At 32.3% G+C, this 27356-nt stretch overlaps 2 protein-coding genes across 3 annotated transcripts in view; one reads left to right on the top strand and one right to left on the bottom strand.

The window, feature by feature from the left end:
• Positions 1 to 11527, top strand: part of LOC148282602 (uncharacterized) — a 372381-nt gene extending 360854 nt beyond the window's left edge. The window contains exons 6-11 of the mRNA XM_088224858.1: positions 1216 to 1348; positions 2444 to 3031; positions 4014 to 6480; positions 6883 to 7024; positions 9908 to 10064; positions 11122 to 11527. Of these exons, the coding sequence (XP_088080984.1) occupies positions 1216 to 1348; positions 2444 to 3031; positions 4014 to 6480; positions 6883 to 7024; positions 9908 to 10064; positions 11122 to 11480 (3846 nt within the window). The 3' untranslated portion in view covers positions 11481 to 11527. The remainder of the gene's footprint in view (positions 1 to 1215; positions 1349 to 2443; positions 3032 to 4013; positions 6481 to 6882; positions 7025 to 9907; positions 10065 to 11121) is intronic.
• A 406-nt stretch (positions 11528 to 11933) lies between these two features.
• LOC148282601 (23 kDa integral membrane protein-like) overlaps positions 11934 to 27356 on the bottom strand; it is a 43266-nt gene continuing 27843 nt past the window's right edge. Inside the window, exons 3-6 of one of the 2 annotated variants that reach the window (XM_088224857.1) lie at positions 20184 to 20357; positions 18715 to 18933; positions 17040 to 17098; positions 11934 to 12350 (exon numbers count right to left, since the gene is read on the bottom strand). In XM_088224857.1, coding sequence (XP_088080983.1) covers positions 12341 to 12350; positions 17040 to 17098; positions 18715 to 18933; positions 20184 to 20357 — 462 coding nt within the window. In that variant the 3' untranslated portion in view covers positions 11934 to 12340. Of the gene's footprint in view, positions 12351 to 16459; positions 17099 to 18714; positions 18934 to 20183; positions 20358 to 27356 lie in introns of those variants that run through there. The other variant, XM_088224856.1, reaches the window with a different exon arrangement.

The raw sequence follows: 27356 nt of genomic DNA, 5'->3' as shown, positions 1-27356 counted from the left end.
GTGTGACGTTTACAATCGAAACCAATAGTACTTGTGTCATGAAAGCGTGTAAAAACCATTCGGATAAACAATGTAAAAAGTAACTTTTCATTGGTAAAATTTGCTCATGAGTGATTAACAAAACTTAAAACAATTAATATTCAAATATAAATATTATTTTTTGTAAACGTCAAACTACGGCTTGCGGCGCAATTGCGAAACTCTTCTTAGTTTTAGGGCTGCACTAATACGGGGTTGCCATACGTCCCGATATATCGGGACTGTCACCGTTATTGAGCCCTCTGTCCCGACGTCCCGATGAAACTTATAATGTCCCGATTTAGACTTACACAGTACAACGCTGTTAATCAACATAAATTTTCTACGGCCGTACTGACTATGAAGGTGTAAATATGATTGCAAATGCTTCCAGCAATTGACGTATCTTAAGAAATTAATTAAAGCTCATCTTGCCTCGATAGAGTGGAAGTTGATGGGCTGTGTAAAATATATTTTTTTCAATTTTTAAAATTTAGCGAGTATTTAATTTCCATTCCTACTCATAAAACCACATTGAAAAAAGTTATGTAATTGATGTTGGCCTAGTAAAAAGCAACGATAAAAAATGTCGTCTGCTGCCAGAACTGTAGAATCAATATTGCAGTATTACGTCAATATCAAGTTAGAAAAAATATATAAATGTAAACATAAATTGAAGCACCACATAAATAGTAAGAAAAACATATATATTATTTTTCTGAAAAACAATTAATAAATTGTTTTTTTTGTTGCTACATATCCCCATTCCAGAACGTCCCGACGAGACCCTAGCAAAATATGGCAACCCTACACTAATAGGAATACGTTTTTTATTGATAAAAAAATCATTCCCCAAAATACAGTGAGAATAAATAAATGGGTCGGAATTATCAGGAATTTAAGGAAAAAATCTTATTGAGATCCATCAAAAACTAATGTTGATTGTTAACATTAAAATACAAACTTTTTATTTACCAAAAATGAGTATCCTCCAATTTTTGTAGTATGCATGCTCGTTGAATGCAGCCCCGGTGTAAATTGACAAACTCTGTAACTCTGGGTACGTTTTGGTGTCACTACTTATTAAAATATTTTACTGTATAGGGCACGTCTATGTATAATTATGTCAATAAGAAACAGAGGCAAATAATTAATTAGTATTCTGTCATTGTGAACATTTGTTACCGTTGATTTCAGGGTTTGCGAGAAGAGCTGTCTCGGCTGAGCTCACGCGCCCGGGAGCTGGAGGCGCAGAACCGGAGCCTGGGGACGCTACTGCTGCGGCAGCTGCGTCCCCGGGCCGCGCCCTCCCCTGCCTCGCCAGACCCTGGTTAGTATCATCATCCCCCTTTCCGCACGCATTGGTGCATAGGGCACTGCATTGGTAAACCAAATTCAGAGTAGTTTCATCAACTGTTACATGAAGATAAGGTGATCAGTCTTACGCTTTAGATACCAGCCCAGCAGCAATGAGATATTGCAGTTTAAAAAACCTTTTAAAATCAATATTTTAAATCCACCCTCCCAGGAATAGAATCTGGGACCTCGAAAATGGTAGTATACATACTAAAATACATACTATGCTAGAGATTTATCTTTTTGCATAGATCAGTGATGGTGAACCTTTTTGAAAAGTGGGTCAATGTTTGTTCATAGTTGTTTTTAGTACTAGCTCGTTGGTCACTAAGTACTTGGAGTTTTTCAAAATAATTTTAAAAGCCTGCGTGGGTCAGTGTCTGACCCGCGAATCATAGGTTCGCCTTCACCTGCATAGGTTTTCAAACTTATTTTGACCACTTTAGAATTTAAAATTTTCCAGAGCCCATAAAAACTTTTAAACTTACCATCTGTTGCGCATCTTAAAAACAGTTTATAGTTCACTCATATCTAGAAGTACTAAAATTAAAACAAAGCATTTGTCGCTGTACATGAGAAAATGCCATACCGGCCCGGACCAATTTGTAAAATCGGGACGTAAGCCTAAATCTGTCTTGATTGCACTTTAACGAGTTTGTTAAGATCAGGTCATCGTCTTATGCTGCAGGTGCCAGGCAAGGACCAATGGAATATTACAATGTATACCACCTTGTAATTAAATATTTCATGTCGACCCTCCCTGGAATCAAACCCAGGACCTCAAATATGAAAGGCGAGTGCGCCAACCACTACACTACGGGGAGGACTTTTCAACACACAATTTCTTTAATCAGGGTTTTTCTTTAGAATACGAGGTGTGTTCAGAAAATAACGGGAATTTTTTAATTTCGCGGGTTTGGGGAGTCCGATTGTAATTTTTTTATTATTATTATTTTGGTATACATGCCCCTGAAGTATATTAAAATTTTCAATTTTTATCAAACATCATTCAAATCTGCAAACATCAATCGAATCACTCAAAATTAAAATCTTATGTTTTTCATTTCAGCTCAAGAATTACAAATTGGATTGAACAATTGCTGTAGTGGTGCCGCAATATCTAGTCTAAACTCATCCGAGTTTACCTCATCTCCAGCTGATAATATACTCCTGAACAAAGTGAATTATCAAACTGGAATCTCTCCGAGAGAGAGGCTAGTCCAAAAGAATAATAGACTTTACAAAAGTAACGACGATATAAACTCTACCATTGATTCTGCCGGGAAGCAATACAGTAATGACAATAAGAGATTTTCAGCGGGGAACATTATAATTCCATCATGTGGAAATAGACTGTGTAGTGCCAACTCCATAATATCTTTTAAAGATGAACCATTAGGTGATTTAATGAGTGTGTGTGTTACTCATCATTCGTACCAACTATCGGCTGAGGACAAAAGAAGACATCAGATCTTGAGTGAGCTGTGGACCGAATTGAAGGGAATCGAGGTGACTCCGCACAGTTTACTGCAGGCTCTGAGGGCTGTGGATCCCTCCCTCTGGGCGCCCCCTGAGCGGCCACTCACCCTGAACCTCAAAGTGCCTCCTCCCACTATGCTCTCCCACTGCTTGCATCGACTATCTCAAACTCTTCCTGGTAAGTATACTGTTTCAATAAAATTATAATTTTAATTATATTTAATAGATGATTATTGTTTCTGAATACCTAAGAATACTGTACGTACTTTTACTTATTTTAAATATCAATAAAATTTTCAAGGTTGCTTACTAAATAAGTAATAAAAAACCCAATATTTTAGCATCAACTTGCTGCATATTTTTTTTTAATTTGGTAATGTATCCAAAATAAAACAAGTTTATTGGATTGTAATTCTACTTTATTTTTTATAAAATATACAAAGGGTATATTGTGACGCGTTTCGTCTTGTTAGGACATTTTCAAACAAACTAACTTAAATATTTACAAAGTTTCCTTATATACTAAAAATAATTGCTATTTTATGTTTGTTTTTTTTTCTATACAAGCCAAAATAAGTAGAGTAATTAAAATTCAATTAGGGTATACTGAGTATATTAGAGGAATATTTTGGTTATATTAGGGAAAAACCTTCCATTATTATAAATATATATTAAAATAAATATATATATTAAAATAAATTCTACTATATTAAAATAAAGTAGAATTACAATCCAATAAACTTGTTTTATTTTGGATACATTACCAAATTAAATATGGAATTCTACCAATTATCTGCATACACAATAAATATGCATATTTTTTTTCTACGTGTATGTAATTGACAAAATACAATATTTTTTTTAAATTACTTGAATTTTTAAAGTTTTAAACTAAAATAAGAAATAAAAATATCCAATATTTCAGTTCTAACTTGCTGTATAAAAAATATTTCGATATATTTATTTATGCAGGTGTAATTGACAAGTAAATACATTTAAAAAAATGGAAATTACATGAAAAGAAAACACAAATTTAAAATCTACGTAAATATTTTTAATGTCTCTTATAACAGTGTGTTTATTAAAAGTGTAAAATCTTGAGCATTCACAACTTTTTTACACCAAATTATTTTTATTTCATTTATAATTATTTATTTCAGATAATCTACCGCACCAATCAACAGAGGAGGAAGTGACCGTTGAATCACCAGAAAGCGGAAATAGAGATGAAGGCTATTCCACAATGTCAAGTGATGTCCAAGCAGACCCATGTCGGCAAGGAGAGCCTAATAGAGAGCTGGAAGACTTGAAAGAAGCCTCTGATGAAACGGAGAATCAAGTTTTATTAAATATGAATAATTCAATCATTGTAGAAGACAAAATGGATCAAGAAATATTGTATATTCCCATAAACATTGCGTTAAGCTTTAATCCGAGAAACAGTTATCCACCAACAAAAAATATAAACCCCTTCCAACATATTATGCGTAGTTTCTCGGATTCAAATTTGTGTCTCAAATTAACTACAAGTGCTACACAATGCGGTGAAAACTGTTTCACCTTTTCGAGTCCAAGTTCACCTAGCATGATTCTATTAGATGTACTTCCAATTTTACAAAGGGAAAAGAAAAACCACCCCTTGCGAAGAACTAGAGGAACAGCGAGTCTTATATCACCTCCCTCCATACCTACTGATAATTTAGAAACTATCCCGCCTAGTCGCAATTCTTGGGTCAGTAATATTGATGAACAAGTAGAAGGCTGCCAATATGATGCGGAATATGTTCAACAGTGGCTTCAGTTAGATGACACACGGTCAGCTCTACAGCAACAACATAGAGATCTATTAGACTTGGAATATGATCAAGCGGAAATGGAAGATTGGAGTCTCAACCTTTCGTGTGAAGATCTGCAAGAAAATAATTGGAAAAGAAATTCTATTCAAAGTGATGCTTTAACTCCTGGCCAAATATCATTATCTACATTACCGAGTATTCAAGAAAATAACACTTTAGAATTAGAGGAAGATGTGAGCGAATGTTTATGGAATAATTCAAGTTATATGTTAGATACTGCGAGTGATAAATTTGCGCCTTTATCATTAGAAAATGATTCAGAAAATCCCAAAGGGGATGAAGCTCACTGGCCGTATCCACCTGTGGAAACTTCAGGACTTCCTTCCCCGGGAGGAAGCTGGTCTAGCATAGAAAACTCGGAGGACTGTTGTATTAATAATGAGTGTTTTTACAATAACGACAACTTAGTGGATAATGAGGCATCCAAAAGATCGAGTGCAGCAATGAGTGGCTATAGTGATGAACCAGAATCTTCAGCAGTTGGTACAGATTTTACAAGAGACTTTTATAGACTTGTTAAATTTGAAAGCACTAAAAGTTTAGCATCGAACTCTTCTAGAGGTCTCGGAGCTGGTGGAGGAGGTGGACAGGAACTTTCTGGCCAAATGCTGAAATTGCCCGACCTTCAGTTTACTTTAAAACAAGAAAGAGAACAAGCTCTACAAAATGTTCTAAATTTTATAGCTGAACAGCAAAAATACTGCCACAACAGAGAAGAACTTGATTCTTTACCTTCTAGACCAATATCTGAAATTCGTGAACTGCCTCCTCCTTATATTGACTGTCAAGATTTCAACTCTGATGAGAGTGTTAAACATTTAAATGAAATCAAGTATACTGAAGGTAGTTGTCGTGATTCCTTAGCGAGTGAAATAATTTATTCTGAAAATGAGTCCTGTGATATAATTTTAAGTAATGATTTTAATTCAATGTATAGTGATATGTCTCCTGATTTAACTAAAGTACCGCGAATTATAGACAACCAAAATGAAGATTTCTTTTCAGATTCGGAAGGTTTTACAAATCGAGACTTTCATGATACTGAAAATGAAATAGATGAACAGCATTTATTAAAAGTCCATCAAAAGAATGAAATCAACAAAAGTAATGACATTAATATGGCAATAAATTTGATCTCTACTTCAGAAGAAGTTGGAACTTCAAAATCGAAATCTCAAAATATTCAGTTAAATGGTGCAGTTCAATCAGTTAATGGATCAAAAGATCTTCCTTCAAGTTCACAAGCCTCTTACTTTAGCGGTACAGAGCCGAGTTCGAGTGATAAAAGCTCCCCTTTAAACGACTTTGTATTGAACAATGACACAGAATGCTCTTTATTAGAAGAAGTGTTGAATGCTTGTAAAAGAGGGAATGGACCCTTGGTAACTGTCCTCGAAGAAGAAGAAGCCGGGATGGAAAATTCTCTCACTCAAACAAGTGACTCCATGACTACTAGTGTATCAACATCAGACACTGTGGCTACGGAAATTTGTAAATCCAAGAAAAAAACACTTTCAGATAAAAGTAAAATTCCCATCCCGGCAAGTTCGGCAATTAAGAAATCTCAAATACCTATTAAAGCTAAATCTAAAATTCCAATTTGTGAATCTACAAAGAGTCTTATGAAACCAGACAGCAATGGGGAATGTTCAGTAAAGGAATGTAAAATTTCCCCTGGAAGTATTATTGTTAGTCAAGGTCCGTCCCATTCAAGAATTGTTAGCTTTCATGAAGCAGCTACATCCAAAGATGTTATTGATGAATTGAATCGGTATGTATTTTACATAATATTACTCCATTTGTTATTATTAATTCATTTTTAATATTTATTAGATGTTGACGCCTTGAATCCTTAACCAGAATATTCCACATGCACTTTTTTTTAATACGCACATTTTTTTTTCAAGTAAGATAGTATTGTCCTTTTTATATACACAGTATTTTATAATTATTTTTCATCTACCATTATTTAACTGCAGAATGAATGAATTCTTCGGATGCACAAAAAATATAAGATTCATGTTTATTAATCAAAATTTAATTGTTATTTATTATAGAAATAAAACCATTTTTGGTTTTGTACATTTTTTAAAAATTAAAGTGGTTTTAAATATGTTTTTGCTGTGTTTGAAGGGGCTTAGATACGTATTAAATATGAATTATAATTTTTCAGAATGATCCGTAAAGGGGAAGATGGAGTAGGAAACAGTGAAAATGAAGCACCAACCGGACAAACGAGCAATTTGGATAAAGCGTTATGGTGTCCGACTGGTTGGGTGCATGTTGAACGAGAAATTGACTTTAGTGATCCAAAAGTAAGAAAAACATTTTTTGTTTGTTTTACATAGATCCAATAAAATTTACGGTTACAAATAATCTTAAAGTGAAAAAATGATTTTCATATACACTAGTGGAATTAATTCTGGACACTTTTAGAAATTCTTCAAAATTTCACATTTTTTCACCATTCTAACTATTTTTTCACTTAATTTTGTATTCTAATGCAATTGCAAAAAAATGCAATGACAACAACAGTCATTTTTATAATAATCATTGCCATGTCATTTTAATGGATCATTTATCAATAAAATAATTTAAACATAAATTTTATGGGCAAACTTTTAATACATAAAAAAAAAGATTATATAAGGATACAATTGCTGAATTTACGAATACACCGAAAGGAAGTACAAAAAAAATATATTTTTCATAGGATATCCTTTGTTTTTTAGAACCGATTCGAGTTGTCAAAGCATTAAGTGAACAAGTGCAATGCCTTGTTCACTTAATCTTTAGGTGTAATCATATGGAACCAGGCTTCGATCAGCTCTTTCCTGTTGCTTAGATTTTTTTTTAAAGATTTAAATCTGGATATTGCCTAGCTAAGGCAGGACAGTTCTGTGGTGGTCACCGAATCACTTTGTTGTGCAACTCCTGGCTGTGTGGTATAACACTGCGTCCTGCTGAAAGACTCTAACACTGCTTCTTGGTACTTTTTTCATCGATGTTGCTCAATAAAAGCCAGCCCCCCAGCCACGCTGCCCCACACCGTCACACTGAATAAGTGCCTCATAGTAGCCGGGGTACACTCAGACAAAAAATCATCTTCAAGTCGACAGCGAACAAACTTCACCCCACCACAGCTAAAGATCCTAATTTTGTTCTCGTGGCTCCAAATAACCTTCCCCTAATCTTATTCCGTCCTCTCCTTGTGTGTCAGAGCCTAATCAATGTGTTTCCATATATGTTTCTGATTCAGATGCAGCTTTTTCCTTGGGGTTCTGCTCTCAAACCACTTTTACAAATTTATTTTAGAATAGATCGATAGACGGTTTGTGACAACAAACTTTTACACCAGGTGTTGTCTGATGATGTGGATAGTAAATCTATTTATTTTGTAGATCTCCGATAATCCTGCACTCATCTTGTTCTGCCGTTGCGGCTGATTTCATCAATCTAGTGTTCGTAACCCATATGCCGAGTTTCCTTACACCCGACTTTATTGCTACACCACTTAAAATATTCGCAATTCCCTCATAGGTGTGTATCCTTCCTCACAATAGGAAATGGTTTTTCTGCTCTTCCCAGGTGGCCAAACAACATGTTTCGAAGTATTCAGGGCCATTTTAGTTGTTTCACAATTTTCTTCACTTTCCTCACGAGTCCTCACTTGTTAAAACACAATACCTCACTAAAACAATAATGAAACCGTTTCTAAAGATTGCCAATGTCTTCCTGATTAATTATTATAACGAACCCGCATGTTCTGTGATTGATTGATTTAAATCACGCGGCTTTTCGTGTTTGGTAGGAACAAAAATGTCAACCCGAAAATTAGTTGGTTTGTTTAGCATGCAGTTTGTTATTTTTTTTTAAGGAAAATTTTCAATAAAAAAAATACATTAACTGAATTGAATCTATACAATCAAAATTTTTATCGTATTGCAATTTTAGACGGTTGACTCAGAATACAGGTCCAGATGAATCTATAAACTTACCTAAACTCCAAACTCTCCAAACTCGAAGGAACATGGCTGATGCCATTTTTATGTTTAAAACTTTGAATAACATGATAGATTGCCCTAAGATTCTGTCACTTATTAATTTTAGAGTCCCAATAACGCAGACCAGAAACCAATCTCTTTTTAAAATTTCTAAATGTTTAACTAAATCTTTTCAAAATTCATTTGTAAATAGAACCTGCCATATGTGTAATCAGAAATTAAATTGTATTGATATTAATAACATATCTTTAACTACCTTTAAAAGTGAAATTTCCAAAAATAACTCAAGTTATGATGTTGCGCCTTGAATCCGCAGCCTATATTATGCAGGTTATGTGCAGTTCTGTTTTTTACAATAACAATATTATGTGGAAGCCTCTAATTGGACTTTATGATATGTATTTATGGTATAATTGGTTCTTATAAATGTATAAATGTCTGTTTCCAATGAAATAAAATAAAATAAAACCTTTAAAAAACAAATCATGTGAAAAGATTATGTTTAAATATTCTAGGTAACAATAAAAATATTAAGGTATGAATTTGGACTAGAATAATATTGTTATATTCTAGACAAAATATCAAATAAAGCTTTATTAAAAGTGTCCAGAATTAAATCCACATTACTGTACATAGTATGTAAAACAAAATTTTCAAATTCAGGAGTTATTTAACTAATTTACTTTCAATAAATGTTAAGCTTTTTGTATGAAGATGTAGGTTTAGATAAGTCAGTATTAAAAAAAAAATGTATTCACTCTGTTCCGGAGAAAGGCAAAATTCTGGCCAAATCCATTTGTTATTTTTTATGTGATTTTAGACAATTATGTGGTCCTGAATCTTTTGTAGCTCAAACCCTTTTGCTGTAATATGCCCCATTTAATATGTACAAAACTCAGGTAATTACTGAAATATATGATTAAAATAATTTAACTACTTTTTCCTAAATAGTAGTTCGAAGCCACTTAAACACAATTAATTCAATATAAAGAAGCTTGTGTAGCTTTGAAAAACAGTCTGTAGAAAAAAAAAGTGGTCTAAAACAATGTTACAATTAATTGCGTTGATCACATATTGCATGATCTTTAAGATTTTCATAATTTTGTTTGATTCAAAACGATGTAACATAATATAAATTTAAATTACTGAGCATAGCAAACTGTAGATTAATTTATGTTTTTGTGTATATTTTAGGCCCGTGCCAACTTACTGGATGTCATGTTGGCATCTAGCGACAGTTCGCCATCTCCCACCTCCTCGTGTGCTGGATCCTTCAGTAGTGACTCTGGAGATGAGAGAGCCAACTACTCCAGATTACATCGTTTACACAGATACAGGAGGCAGAAGAAAGGTATTATAACAATAATAAAATACTGGTTTTAAATTATTTGTGAAGTGTGAAAGGATTAGAAGTTTTATGTTATTTGTCCCTCAATCAACCCACCAAATTTTGTTTTTTAAATCAGCCATATGGATTTGTATTGGGAGCTTTTATTTACCACAATAATTTTGTTTATTGCCTAATTATATTATCATTATAATATTTAACAAATCTTCCATTTGTAATATCATGTTATTTACTGCTCTGCGTTATAATAAACTTATAGCAAATTAGACAGCAAATATGAATTTACAACATGTCCACTCCGATGTAATGTATTCGTTACCCATTCTTCTGCAATATATTCATCTCAGTTAAAGGACACATACAATTATTTAATCAAACATAATGTAAATAAATATATCTCTTCTTAATCTTTTGAATTTCTGTGTTAATATGCTCAATTTCAAAGACACTCCTTGTATATTTTGTGATCTCACACCCGCTTTTGCTTTTCACTCACATTTCACAATATTGCTAATCATTCACAGAAAGGAAGTTACGATTTAATAAATACCATAACAACATCTACAAATTTACAGAAGTTCTTAGGGTAAAAATAACTTAATAAAATATTACTTTACTTTTTTGGGGATATCATTATTTAATTTAAAAACAGATCCTTTATAATTTTAAACTTATTTTTGAGTACATATGATTTAAAAAGATTTACTTTGTGTACATGCATGATGCGTACTCGAAATGTGAATGTTTTGAAGAACTTTAAGACATTAGATGTATTGTATCACACAGACTCCACCAGCAGCCCCACTGGCACCTAGAAGTCATCGCTTGATGCGGAACCTGCAAGCTTCTTTACATCAATCTCAAAGAGATCCTAACACGCTTTGTGTGTCACTGGACATTGCATGTCACGTATATGTATCACCCTTTCGGGAATTCATCTCATAAGTCTCTGCTTCACGTCACCGCTACTTCTTTGTGTCGCATTTGTGCATGTCATTGGAAGTAGCATACCTTTGGCAAGATGGTAACACTAACAGCCGACTGGTGTTCCCTCCCGCAGCTGCGGCCCTGAGGGAGCGTGGCCTCGCCGTGCTGCGCTTCTCTTGCTTCCATAGACCAACTATCATCGGCAGAAATGATTTCTTTGTGAGATACGGCAAAGAAGAGCGCGAAGCCGTCGCCTGTTTCGACTTCCTGGAGGACATGTCGGCCACCATTAATTTAGTCACCTCCGTGGAGGACTCTGTCTCGGGTACTCTGGAGAACCAAATATCTCGAGACTCTGGTAAAGCCTCGCGATCCATAGACTGTAGCCGTAAGAATGGTACTGACAGTGATAATACCAGTCGAGAAACATTTAGTGATTCTTACGCAGTTAGTCTTTCTGGTTCTGAGGCCAGTCTCAGAGATACTCCGTAATCATATTTATATTATGTTAAAATATTTTTTTAAATACTGTATTTTAAATGGTAACTACTAAGAGTTTTCCAGTGTTGTTTCTTTTTATTCCAGTATACGAACATGATTTATTTTTAAAATATAATTTTTGCAGTTTATCAAACCAAATGGCTTCCAAATGGTTAACACAAAACATGTTATATAGATTTGTTCTGGAAAATGAGCTTAGATTTGAAGACTGGAAAACTGATTAATTTATTGGATTGATTGATTCCTTGATATTATTTAGTAATTGGGGTCAAGGATACGTAGCTATGATGTGACAGTAGAGTTCCCGACACGGTGCCTTCCATGAAGTGAAGGATGATAATGAACTCACCGAGGTTAACTTGTCGTACACTCACCTTTGAAGGCGAAGAGTTGCCAATTTGTGATATTTGTGTAATGTTGTTTCCACTGAGAATTAAGAAGACATTTTGTTCATTTTTTACATAGTTATTTATTAGATGAAAAATATGTAAATCGCAATAATGTATGAATTGTAAGTAGTTCTTGAACCACAAATTAATTATAAGTAAGATGATATGCCCTTATCTTGTCATGAAATGTATGGGATTGTATATTTACACAAATATAATGTACATAATATTTAGAGATCACACCAAAAATTTTATATTTATAATATTAATCGGTTTAAGTTATCTTTATAATATATTTTTAGACTGCCCTCGTTGAAATATTTTTGTGGGATTAAAAAATTCGCATTTCTGTTAAAATTTTACTTAATTCTATGCTCTATAGAAATGTTTGAATGACAATATAAAATTATATATTGTAAATAACAAATCACTTTTAGCACCATGCTCTTCTCCGTGTCTCGATTAAGCATATCTGAAAAAATATAACATTTTTATAAATGATTTGTTCATTTAATTTAATATACTTACAAAATAAAATATTTTTGACAAAATCTCATGCAGTAAAAACACTGTATTTATAGAAAATATATTTTAATTGATTTTTATGTTACCAACAAATTATGTGGACAAATTTTATATTATCTTGTATGTATTAATTATTAACTGTTTATTTAGAAAATTCATTTTTTAGGATTCATCTGGTAACTGTGATTTTGATTTTATTACTAGCAAAATACTTATTTTATCTCTCCCGTTATCAATCTCATAATTATTTTAATTTAAATGAATTATTATCAAAAATATTTAACATGGAATGATTTACTTTTTAATATAAAACTTCTGTATAAATTTATTGATTTCATTTTCTTCAGAATAATATTGTTTTCAAATAAATGAAATATGTGTTATTATTTTTGTATGAAAAAGAATATTTATATTTATTATTTATGTAATTTTATGAATTTTAGATTCAAATCATAAAACCTCATACCCTATAATGTACTTGGTTTTGTAATAATTGTGGTATAGTTATGTATTTTTGTATAGGGCTAAAATATACTTATCAAACCTATATAGGTACTTTATAGTACAAAATATGTAGAAAGTTATTTACTCTCTTTCTCCATTTATTATATAATTATGCCTAATATTAACAATAATTATTCCATAATGTATGAAATAAAAAGTATTCTGTTCCTGATAGTGTGTTTTATTTTTAATATTTTGAAAGGGAAACGAATATTAATCTGACAAGTGCACCCAGCAACCCATTAGTGAGAAATCATTAAGCTGCTAATTTTAATGAACTCGGTTGAGTTTAGATAGTTCAGGTAGAGTAATAAATAATGAACAATGCATACAAGTGGGAAAATATAAATCTTATGTCTTTATGAATAATCCCTTGAATTGGGACATTACAAAAATGCTAAATTTCCTACCTCATTTAATGAGTTGTATTAATTAGACAGAAATTTAAAAGGTTAAATGCCTCCCCTACTAAAACAGAAAAAAATACTCTTATCATTGGGTTATGAAGTTTGTAAACAAACTCCCTTCCTTTAAGAGTGGGTATTTACTATATTTATTTGCACCTTGCTTTGTGTTAGAAGGGTGAAGGCATGTAATGGGCAATAAAAGTGTGGAATCTGTAAACACATTACCTCCAGTTTAGGTATTGTAAACATATAACTTTACCATGGATATAGATATCGAGTATTTGTTTACCTAATGTGTACCTTTCAATTTTTCTTTTTGCAATTTATTTCTGAAAGTACCTTTAACATTTTTACCAAATTTTGCACTCTATAATCAAAAAGACTTTTCACATACCTTGAAAAATTACTACCTTAAAACGATTTGTGTATCTAGAAAGTGTTTTTCTTCTTTAGAAACAGTAAGAACTGCAGAAAAGAAAATTGGAATGCGATCAATAAAATAAAAGGTTTCTCTAAATGAAGTAATATATAAATATAAATACGTATCCAGCGAAAAAATATTAATAGAGAGTTACATGGTTTTGACACTAATGAAGAAAGTAAAACGTGGAACTGGCAGAGAAAGGATGAAAGCAGAGTGGATGAGATTAAGATAAAATCTCTCAGACTATCAATGTATGATCAATGAAATCTAAAGATAATACAAATTTGTAATAGATATAATAGAAAATATTAAGAAAGGGTCATCATCTAAGATATTATCGGAGTGTGGTCCCGAGGCTAGTGTTGCGGGCTCACCGATCAGAGAACCGAGGTTCTAACCCCACATTACCCCAACTTGAACGAGTTAACAACATGTTTGAAATAGCCCCAAAATTGAAATATTTGGGTAAATCATAAAAATGCAAATATTTATTTTTTTACGTTTATTTGAAAATTTTGAAACATATTGTGCTCTTGGCAAAAGAATAATCAAGCAGGACGAGGATAGTCAAGACTTGACACGGTGAACCAAATCTTAAATATTGTCATGTCGAAGTAATATTATATAGAAAGGCATAAATAACTAGGTGCATGAAAGTGGAAGAATCTACAATTTGTCTAAACCTATAAATAGCTTTTTTTTTTAATGGTAATTGCGCAGACTTTTATCCACAATGCATGAGGAGAGGGGTAACTAGATTATTTTATTGGTGTAACTTACACCTAAACCAAAATAAAAATGCTTTTTACACCTAAAAAAATTTAAACACACTCAATATTATAAAATTCAACCGTCAATATGAAAACACAAAAAAGGAAAAATTTGGCAAGTAATTTTACATGAATCATGAACAAAGCAGATTCAACCCCATCAATAAATATATTTATATTTTAAGTACGCCAAAAATATTTACAATAATAATTTTAAAACAGAAAATCGGGAAAACCAAATATATTTATATTAATATTTACCAAAATAACCACTTACCAGAAACCCATCTAAAGCAAACAATTCCACAACCAATCATTTATCGAAATAAATACTTATAAATATACATATTGCAATGGCAACCATCTGTAAAGCATGTATGAAGACGATATTAGTTAATTCCACAGTTATCCATATAAAGCTAGTCAAGCATTTTATTATTCTTTCTGATGCAATGAAATGTGGTTATTAATGATTGGCCTTTGTCCTTTTTATATGTAGTCGTAAACATGATTTGATTACTAAGCACCTAAAAAAACCATAACCAATAAACTTGAGGCTATTATTTAAATGTTGGTATATACACAGATACAAGCAAAGCGTCAAAAAGAATAAGCAAAAAATACATACATAAATAATTGAGTACCTTTTTTTAAATGTGGCAATGAAATTACAGACACTATTTGATTCTTTGCTCGGAATACACGAAATTCATTTCTACCAAGAAATCTTTTTACCATATCTTATCTTTCAGATAAAGCTTCTCTTAGAAGTATAATGTGTATTTGTAGATATAAGAATTTAATGGTTTCAGAAATCTCTGGTTGGCAGATTACATATTATGTTTAATTTATATAAACATTATGACACTGTTTTTTGTCTATGAACAGTAATTTCTTCTTATTTCCACACCATCTATGGAGTTCGTATTTCCTGTTAGGTAATATTTTTTGTTTATCTTTACGTTTCTATTGATTAAACATTTTTTCAACCTTTTTTCAAGTTTCTGATCAAAACTCGATCAGCTGTTCGGTTTATTAGAAGGAAAAAATTCACTCGGTTCTTGAGAATTCAATTCATCAACACGACCCATTTTTCTATGGTGTATAAATTTGTGATAAGGAAAATCAAATGATAATATTATGCTGATAGTGAAATTTGGGAAGTAATGGATGCATTGGTCTAATCAGACAGGAAAATATTTGTCAATCAAATACAAAATCTATTTTTTCAGTTTATTTGAAAGTGCTAAGTATACATTTGTTATACATCTTTTCAATACACAAAAATACATTTTTGAACTTGATTAAGCAAAGGCACGTTACCTTATTTCTGTTTATAACTTGAGTTTCATAAAATATATTTTTAATCGACAAATATATCAATGAAACTATTAGGTAGGTACTATATTTAAAATGCAAAAGCTATCTGAAATAACACATCCAAAAATATAACTACATACTTTATATATTTTGTATATGAATCTTGTAACACAAGTATTTTATGTTTATATATTCATAATGTAATATTATAATACATATTAGCTTTTGTAGATGTCTGCAAAATTTTATCAAAATAATAACTTGTAAATTTATTTTATTGAGAAATGCCACAACACATAATACATTTTTGAAAGATTAATAATATAAGGACGAAATATTGTATTTTTTATTGGCGCACTTTATATCATTAGTAGTGTTAGTAATATTCTCCGATATACTTTATATTCACAATACAACACCATACATTATTACTCGAGTTATAAAGAAACATTTAAGTGAATATGAAATACATATTTAGGTGTTAGATGAATAAAATAGTATTGGATGTGATTACATTACATAGGAATTTGCAGAATCAATAGCATAATCAAGATCTTTTCATAATGTCATTTTGCTGAATTGTAAATCATGATAATAATACAATTTCAAATTTAAATATTAAAATACACACTTGCAGATCATTGTTAAAAATTTTAATATAATTAATTGGCCACGTAGATTTTTATAATGTTTTTTACTTTTAAAATTAAATAAATGTGCAATTCTCGCATAGATGAATAACATAAGAAATTAAGAGAGAGACAGAAAGGAGAAAGTTACATGGCCCCTGCCCAAAAATATTAAGATACATTGTTTGATTGGTCATAATAAATAATAACAGTACATTTAGAATAATAAAAGAATTTCCTTTGTAATCCGAAATGAAAATCGGCGAACCTCCCTGATTATGCTACGGAATGAAGAGTCAACACTAAGCCAGATCCTTAATTAATATGTAGAGTAACAACATTGTGCATGTGACACACTTTCACCAAAAGATTCACCCCGAGAATATGAAAGAGCTTCTATATTCTTTAACATTTATTCAAAGTTTAAAAAATAACAATAGACATTTGATACATCAATATAATATTTATGGTTAATAAACATATAAAAATCCCTCCAGTAGGCTTTGTACAAATGAGGTGTGGTATGTAAAGGTGAAATAAAATATTATAAAAAAAGTCCTTTGAAAAATTTAGTAGTTTGACCTTCTATCTGCATTCCTGATCGAGTTTGCGAGGCAGAGAGCAAAGATGGCACCGATGACCTGAAATCAGAAATAAGATTGTTTTTACTATCGCGATAAGTATCTACATGCACTATCTTTACACTTTTAAAAGTATGTTCGGTAGCCCCCTTGGTGCAAAAAAGTGAAGGACACGCACACTTCACAGCAAAATCAAAATATTTGTATTTTCTCAAGCCTTGGTGTTTCGTACTGTAATTCATCACTGTGATTTGATTTTCTAACTTGTTTGGCAAAACACAAAAAAAACTATGGGAATTTATTGGCATGCTCCTGAAATCCAAAATTGATTTAGTGATGGCAACCAATCTCCATAATCGAAACTTATATTAACATATGCAATAATTACCACATACTATCACATATTAAAACTATGTGAAACAAACTCCCCTCCCTTAACACTAGCGGTCTGCTCACTTAGAAAGGTAGTAACATGTTAAACAATATGTGAAAGTATGTATCGTTAATAGGGTATTTTCACAAGTCGGGAATAACGTTAAAAATATAATACACATATATTTAGAGTGGATTTTTGTGATTCTAATGATATAATATCAATATATTCAAAATGAGTTTTTATTTATAATTCTGGAGTTTAAAAATGAGCACATACAAAACGGCTCTCAGTTGACATCACGCGTTACGACCGGCGATTGGGCTTCTAATAAACATCGCAAACAAGTTTGGCGCCAAAATGTCATACGTGTCGTTTGTCCCTCGGGGCGCATAACGTCTTTTTTTCGGGTAGTTCAAAATATGCATATTTTAAACCTTTGTAGAAAATTTATCAGACGTCTCACAAAAAAAAAACTTATACATGGTAATTTTTTAATTATTTAAAAATAAAAAGAATAAAAAAAAAGTGAAAAGACCCTATTGAGGATCTTTTTTTTAAAACTTGATATTCGCCGCCCCACGTGGCGTTTTTTTTTTTGTATTGAGATGTATTATTAACTTAAAAAACTCACTTAAACACGCTTAAAACCAGCTTAAAACATATCAAAGTCTTACACGATAAAATATTGTCTTTTAAAAAAAAATATTTTACCGTGCATATTTTTTATTTTTTTATTATAATAATTTTTTGTTTTTTTTTTGACAATATAGATAAAGGGTAAAACAGAGTATTAAAAAAATAATAATAATTACATAGCAATGAAATACATATTCACAGTAAGAATAGTAAACAAAAGACTAATTTTTAATTTCAATCATTTATATTGGGTGCTAAAGAAATATCAAAGAAAATTATAAACTCACAATTATATTACCTACAGGTTTAGTTGTAAGGTGTATTGTTTAAACATCTTTTTACACGATTTGACACAAATCACAAAAAACCCTCTTCCGAAAAATTATATTTCGTTTGAATGTTGTGTTTTGAAAAAACGGTCCTCAACTATGATTTTTTGTTTTTATTTTATAATTTATGTTTATTCAAATAAATAAAAAAATCTATGTCGTTTGAATAAGTTAGATTAGTGAATGAATAGTTAAAATACAAATTGAGGGAGACTAATGATTCTATAAAGGCTACAATTTTTTTTTTAATTTGAGTCCATAGACAACAGACAAAAGTTATTAAAAAACAGAATTAACATAGAAAAAATATCGCTTAAAAAATTCAAAGAAATTACCTCAGCCACAGCTACACCGATGGCTACTCCAGCAATGGTCTTTCCGGCAGTCTTGGTGAAAGCAGTTAGGGCGGAGATGCAGCCGGTCTTGTAAGCGGAGACAGCCTGGCAGGATCCCAGTACCTGACGGACCACATCACCATCGCCTCCAGAGCAGCATGAGGCTGGTACTCCAGTAATCGGGTAGTCGAATGGACCTTGTACGCCGCAGCAATGAAGCTAAGGAAAGATTTAAAATGACTTAATATGAAAAATGTTGTTTGGGCAAATGTATTTTTTTATATTAAAATTATTACACAGATAAAACGCTTACCAAAACCATGAAAATTATGCCCTCAATGAAGAGGGTAGGTATCAATATATCCTCAAGATACACAGCAGCTTTTTTTATATAGATTCAAACACATTTTAGCAAACTACAGTAGGTAATTGAAAATGTGGAAGTTATATTTACAATTATCTTAATAAAACTATATACGTATTTTTATTATTATAATTAAAATGCAGTTCCACCAAAAAATGTCAGTAGAAAAACTCAATCTATTATATTTACAAGTTGCATATTGAACCTTTGATTAAATTGAGTCAACTAAAAAAAAAAACAAAATTTTCAGGAGAGCCTAACAACTAATATATTTAACAGTAAGTGATTAATAATGTAAAAATCAGTATAGACGTAAATATAAAATAAAATATAAATAATAAAAACAAAATATTTTTTAAAAAAACATCCTTTTTTAAAATATGTTTTTCTTTTCTTTTCACTCTTTAAAGCAATGTCGATGTATCATATTGTCGCGTCGTTTGGCGTTCATTACCGCCAATCTACTAAATTAACTTTTTCCGGGAGACAGTAAAAACTGTTTTTAAAATCAAATCTAATAACGCATTATTTACGCCTGCATAACTTCCTGCTCACTTGCTGATAAACCTTTCATATAGAGGCTTAGCAGATTATTCCTTTTTTTTTTTTAATTCGGAACGATGAAATATTGCAGTGTAAAACCACTTGAAAATTATTATTATTATTATTATTATTATTTTATTTATTTTTTATTTGTTTATTTTTCTATACATATATTTACACAGAATTTTAATTACAAAAACCGCCGATGATGCCGACCTTGCCAGGAATTGAAACTGGGACGTCAAGCATGGCAGGCAAAAAGGTCAAACAGTACACTACAAGGCGAACTTATCCCCACTCAATTTTCCACAACTTGTTTAGGGTTTTCGCCTAAAAGCAGCCATCGATTCGAAAACACTTAGTTCACATGCAAAACTGTATTCGTCATCTGCCTGGAAAAAGATAATGGTAGAACCATAACGTCCACTAAAAAGGAAGCTTTTTACTAATTTAAACCTTTGACTGGATAAATTCCTAAGCGAAGCAAAGAAAATCTTTGTAAATAAATTGTGACACTGATTTTCTCGGGTATTGGGTACTCTGTGCTCATTTCTCAAATTACCTGAGATTGAAGAGAGTTGAATGCTTCAATTGCTGGTTCAGAGCCGTTCTTCACTTCGTCGAATGCCTTCTTGAGAGAATCAGAGATAGCCTTCTCAATGTCTCCAATGTATACGAAAACGAGGATGGCAATCACAACCTGGATGATTATGATAATGAGCAGGAACACCGCATACTGAAAATGTAAAAAACAACAAGTCAATATTGATATTGAAATTCGATTTGCTTATAATTTTGAGGAGATAAATATACATCGCTGGAGAATTAAATTTTGTTTTTATTTTTGCATCCATGAGTGCATTATTTACATGATTTTAAAATTGTTTTATTAATTACTAAGAGAAATATAAGTTCATAGATTCTGGATAAGGTCTTTGTTTTGTCAGTTCTATTACATAGCATTTGTTTAATTACAAATATGTAAATATGTAGGTTTGTAATGAATTATAAAACTATCGAAACTATAAAATGGTAAATACGAGGTAAATAATTTTTATGAACATGCATACAGTGATTTTTATTATATTGTTTTCTTTTTGATATAAGAAATATTATGCAATTCATAAATATATTAGTAGTATCAATTAAACATGACATTGAAATAATAATTGCTAAAAAGTTTGAACAATCAATGTGAAAGCAAATTACATTCACGTGGAAGAGTGCAAAATCTCCATAGGTGACTTTCTATAATTTCGTTTACCCCTAAGGAAAATATTGTGACGTTAAATTAGTTTGTAAAAATACTTAATTCAACATTTCATTTTGAAAACGATGGTTGAAATTATTGTTCTATTGGCATCCTCTCTGCCTACTTCTATTGGGAAACGACATGATGATAAACTAATTATGACAAAAATGCTGTAATAAAGGAAGAACCTTTTTGAGAAGCGAATATGGAAGTCTAGGCTTTATTAATGCACAGGGCCTATGACATGGCATTGTTTGGTTTAAGTGACTTTATACACCTGTAACCTTTGCCACTCTGCTTATGTTTAAACAGCCATATTTCTGCCGAAACAGACTTACTGAAAATTCAGTGCTTGTCTACAATGATTTAAACACACTCAAAATATTGTTCTTTTATTCAAAGTTAAATGGTAAAGTAAATGTAGGTATTTAGATCAGATACCTAGTACATATCACATCAGTACATTCTACATTGCATTAATCTTGTTAAAAGTGTTTAATAAATAAATAATAAATTATTGGTTATATGTTTGTTATAGATGACCTTGCTGAACTAAGTGTGATTGTATTAAATGTATTTTGATTAGATCATGTAAATATTTTTATATGTGGTTTCAAGTTGCCTCTTTAAATAATAATATAATGAATTATGTGAAAAGTATACAGAAAAACGAATGATAACAACAATATTGAAAAAAGTTAAAAGTTTGATTTTCTCATTTTTTCTTAAAATTATGACTTGAAGTAAATGTATTGGAAAACAAAATAATATGCATAAATGTAATGTTGTTCTTCATTAAATATACAAAAAGTTTTTATAGTACCTACCTAGGTTAGTTATTTAATAAAAATTGATAGTATTTTATAAAAAAAATCTTTCATAGAAATACATATCTTGTCAAAATGATATAACTCCACGTAAGTCAGTTGCATACTCAAATAAAAGAAACAAGTTTAATTTTTTTTTTTTTAAATACTATTACTAATGAGGAAGTTCAGTGCTACGCGAAATTGGTTTCAATTTTTTTTTTCTTACACGAGGTAAAAATAAGATATCTATCTCGAAAATTTATGAAAAAATAAAAACGATTTTAATAAAAATGAACTACGGAACTACGTCACAAATTGCAGTGAAGTCATTGTAAAAAAAAAAAAATACATTTAATTATTTTCCAGTTGAATTGTAAGCATACTTGTCAGCAGATTCTTATTCTAATTTTCGTATCAAATAAAAATACATTACAAATTTATAATAATTCATACATTTTTTTTCATTATTCCCTAACCGCACCTAATGGTGGATAGGGCACTGCATTTGTACACCAATCTCAGCGTATCTTGACCTTTTTTGTTACATGAAGGTAAGCTGATCAGTCTTACGCTTACGCAGATACCAGTCCAGGGACTATGAAATATGCTATTGTAAAAACACCCTTTTCAATAAATATTTCACATCTACCGTGTCGGGAATCGAACCCGAGACCTCTTGCATAGTAGAAAACGCGCTGACCATTACACCACGATACCGAAAACAAAACCCCTAAAATTAGACGTCTTACGAGTTCATTGAAAAAAGATTTTCAAAAAATACATTTTACTATTAAATTTGTTTTTTATTAGCGCTCGGTTTGTTTTTATTTTATACATACAACTTAAGGACCACAAGACCCAATTATAGTGGTGAATTACAGCACAGAACACCCAGGCTTGAGAAAAAAAACATTACTTTTTTGTGTTCTCACTGGGAATCGAACCTGGAACCTTCCGTGCGTGAGTCAAGTGACTCAATCACTACACCACGGAGGCCGCCTTGATGATCATAATAGATTAAATTTTTTGTTTTTTTTTTTTATTTCTGCGTTTATCGGCCTCACATTGTCACATTGGCGTTGCACTGGTTGTTGTCATTTTTCATATTCAAAGTATGTAATTATTTTTATTTAATTAGCGGGAATCAAATCTGCTGCGCATATTGTGGACGCGCGCTTGTGAAAATTATGTAAACGGTTTTCGTTTTGGAAAATGAAATAAAAATATCGCGCGAGATATTATGATGTTTGGGTACATTTTAACATCTTAATAACAGTCTATTGTTGGACAGTTTGTCGTTTTAATTACAAAACTGCCAGGCGCCATGAAATAATAGTGATGACGTTATTCCAATTTAAAGTGCTAGTGACAGTGGGAACAAAACAGACATCAAACCTATTATTATCGTGGAGGTAGGTACTCCCTTCTGGTAACTGGAATTATGGTAAGCTGTAGTCTTACTCCACCATAACCTGTTACACGGTAATGACGTAACAGTCCTCGAGACACCACCAAGTAGCGGTGGCGTTCTTCCAAGGGCAGCGCCCTTAAATCAGCGAAGCGGAGAATCCCGCGCCATCGCCCACCGCGTGACGCGGGCAGCTCCAAATAAATAAATACGGGACTATTTTCATTTCATTAAAATGCGAATTTATCAGCTTAGCATGTGAAATGCTATTCCGGTGCTAAAATTATATTTCGCATTGTGATGAAATCCTTCGGGGTGTTTTAGATATTTTTCGGGTTCGACTCTTCTGGTTTCTTCCTCCCATTTTTACTTGTTGAATTTAATATTTTTTTAACTGTCTTTTTTAAAGATTTTTCAGAAATTTAAAGAGATTTTCAACGCAAGTTAATTAATCGCTATTCTAAATTCAGTATTAATTTACAATGTTAATATGCTAATGACATTAACACTACTGAATAAATACTACAGGCACTCGACAGTCGACCCAATAAAACTTCATGGAAACCAATCAAAATGAACCATAATACAGTAGAACTACGTTTATCCTAACTCCAGTCATCCGGATTGCCAAATATCAGGAAATAAAATAGAAGGTATATTAACAAATAAAAAACGGCGCTGGCGGCCGGCGCGATTCTCAGTCAAAGCAATCAACTTCGCTGGACATATTTAAGTAAGCGTTTATGTTATAACGTTTGGCACTCATTAATCCGCATAATTATTGGAGTTTTACTGTATTTAAGAGTGCTGAAATAACCTTGCTAAACGCCGCGCGCGCCGCCACTTGCTAAATACCTTGCGAAATTCATTTGTCGAAGCACGATTCATTCGACAGTTGTATTTCTTACATTTTTATACTATATCTGATACATATTAATGGAATCCGTTTAGATTTGCTAATAACTCTAGAAATTCACCAGTAGAATAAGTAAACACTGCCCAACCAACCAAAACACTTGTACTTAATTTACGAAACCCACTCGCATGATTATTTTCATTGTCGCCAATTGAGGGCAAATTTCAAAATGTCCACCGTCCTTAGTAATACAATGTTTCCCGACTTAATAGCCAGTATAGCCAGTATAGCCACACACAATTATTATATTATTTCATTCGAAATAAAACGAACAGATGCAGTCGGTAGCCGGTACGCACACTAGTTTATTGGGTAATAAAAATATTCCTAACTATCAACACGTATTCGTGTTAGCGAGTAGAATGTGAATATGTTATCGGGGCCCAGAATATAGAGGGAACCTACATAAATGGATGGCTCCATACCTTAACACAGTGGGGACTCCCATTATAGAATATCATGTTGTGCATGATGACTAAAAATATAAATGACACGAACACTCGGACGTGGCATCATCGACAGACTTCGCGACTCCCGTGTGCACGTGCATGATGACAGGCAATGTTGTATCGATGATTTTATTAAAAACATCAATAAAATTCCTTGGTAAAGTTTTATCATTTTTAAACTGGTAAATCGTTAACAACATAATATGTGTAGGTACTATGTTTTTACACTTTTTTGAGAGATAAGAACATCAGGAAAGTATTTTCATTTTTTAATACAATATTCTTAGATAAAATGTGAGGAAAGAACATATGGAGATTACAACTAAGTCGGCAATACGGATTGTAACAAACGAAGTTAGCAATACCTTCCATTTTGTGACAGGGAAGATTTCCTATTCCCCATCAACCTACAGTGCTACAATGCATACAACGGAAATATGTCTTAGAATGAAGAGTTTTATATGGCGCTTGATAGCTAATAGTACATTCTACTAGTTCATTATCCATCAATTCTCTATCCGAACCTAACGGTGCATAGGGTACTGTACTGGTACATTAATGGGGGGAGTCTAATATTTTACTCGAAGGTGAGATTATCAACCCTAAGCTTCAGACGCCAGTCCGGAGACAATAAAATATAGCATGGGGAAAAACGCATTTTAAATAGCTATATATTTCATGTCAGCCTTACCAGAAATTAAACTCGGGACCTCATACATGGTCAATGCAAGCTTTAAACAATATACATTATTTATCCAAATTTATTCCGACAGATTACAACTAGGTCTTCCATTTGAGAATATTGAAATTTCGAGACCCGCAGTACGATTCTGAACGCGTTGCTAGCACGTAATATACCTACTGATTAAAAAAAAAACGATGACGATATATTATTATATAATATAATAATGAAAGTGAACGTAGATTTTTTTATCTCAAGCAAAAAACAAACTCACCAAGCCAGAACTGCCCTGAAAATGAGATAAAACGTAAGGATATATACATGTTTTGCTAGCTCCATTGATCACCACGATGATAATATAGCAGATTACCTAAAACACACACACCAAAATAGTATAGGATGTCGGAAGCCAGTATTCTAATATACCATATCCATACAACCCCATCAGTATAGGATTTATCATTACGATCAAGGTATATTTGAAAGACCACGTTATGTAATGTACGTTCTTTACGTGAATTTCTTTCAACACTTTACAACCGCGCAACCAAGATACTATTCCGGTCAAACACCCCCTGTAGTTTTTCCTCTTAGCAACTCCTCTATAACCTCATGTAAGAGACCCCGTGACGCACTATGTGTCCAATCTATCTAGCACATCTGTCGGAGATGGACTTTAGCAGGTGCCTTCTTTCTTCGACTCTACTAAGAACCTCGCCATTCGTAATGCCTACAATTATTCTATAGGACGACATTTCGAAAGCTTTTGTCTCTTTCGGATAGGCACCATGTCTCGCACCCGTACATTGAAGCACTCCACACACAGGTCTTACCGGGGAGCTTGCGTAGTTTCAGGTCTACATTATTTGCTGCTCGGAACAAGTGAGCATCTTTGTGTGTGTGTGTGTTTTTTGATTGACATATTTACTATTTTAGTGCACTTTTTAATTATACTGAGGCTGGGTCATTGCGGCACTGCTCGAATGTACGCTAAAGCTGCACATGTTTTCCCTTAGATCTGAAGCATGATGGCTGCTGGCAAGCTGCCTTCGACCTTAACTAGCTGTTGATTTAATCATATTTTTATATCATGTTATTTAAGTTAGACTATTATATAATTAGTTGGTGTGTTTTGTATTCATTTGAATAAAAAAAACAAATTAATAGTATGATATGATGTGATTTATTTACTACTTGCACTATTTTTTTATACCATTTATCGTTAGTAGCGAATAGTCTTAAAGTCTCAAAATTTCGAGACTCGGTCTCCGATTCTCATCTCAGTCTCAAAACTCAAATTTGCGTCGAGACTGGAAGCCCTAATTACAACCATCAGACAGATAACCGACTTCAATGAATATACATATACTTTTATGTTTGTATTTGTAAGGCTTCTGAATATGAAGTGAGTGTAAAATCTCACCCTAAAGTAAAGAGAATCATAGCTCTCAACTAACGCAATTCGTAAGTATTCTCAGGTCGATAATCTATGAATCTAAAAATGTCACCGTTCGATTATTCGTCACCGAAGCATGTGTCTACGCTCCACACTCCCGTACCTGACAACTCCAATACTGAGCCGATAACACATTTGGACGATATCCACAAACGGCGCGGTTCGGTAATGTTTATAGGTACTTCGGGTGGGGAAGTGGGAATGGGGAGTGCGTACACAATGCGACCCCATCCCCGCGCGGTACCCGGTGACCTACTCGACATGAAAAGGGCCTCTTCTTTCGGTCAACTAACACAATCGCCAAGTTAAATGGGGCCACGTCCGATATTCAAAATCGATATCGTTAAAAAAATACTACACATTTTACGTAGCAATTTACAAATCGACTCGATCTAATTGTCCAATGTAGAAAATGTAATATTTACATAAATTGCCTTGATCTAAATAAGTGTGTCGAATATCAATAACAGTGTGCAATAAGACTCTTGAACAGCACAAAATGGGTACGTATTTCTGTAGAAAAACAAGATATACGAAGAAAACTGAAATAATCATTCCTACGTATACCATATCGACGTTTTGCAACAATAAAATACAGATTTTTCGATTGTGTTATATACATAGGGACATTTAAGTTAACCACTTAATTCGTCGAGTATTTTACGAATACAACGACCGCGTGCTGCATTAGTCATTTTTTACTATTTTTTCGATAGATCCGTTATAAAATTATATAAAACAAATTTTATCTAAAAATTAACCC

The sequence above is a fragment of the Micrasema longulum genome, unplaced genomic scaffold (assembly GCF_059751315.1).
Source record: "Micrasema longulum isolate JH-2025_06_02 unplaced genomic scaffold, ASM5975131v1 h1tg000311l, whole genome shotgun sequence".
Taxonomy (NCBI): Eukaryota; Metazoa; Arthropoda; class Insecta; order Trichoptera; family Brachycentridae; genus Micrasema; species Micrasema longulum.
Note: the sequence above shows the minus strand (reverse complement) of the source record. Positions and strands in the feature narration are given on the sequence as shown.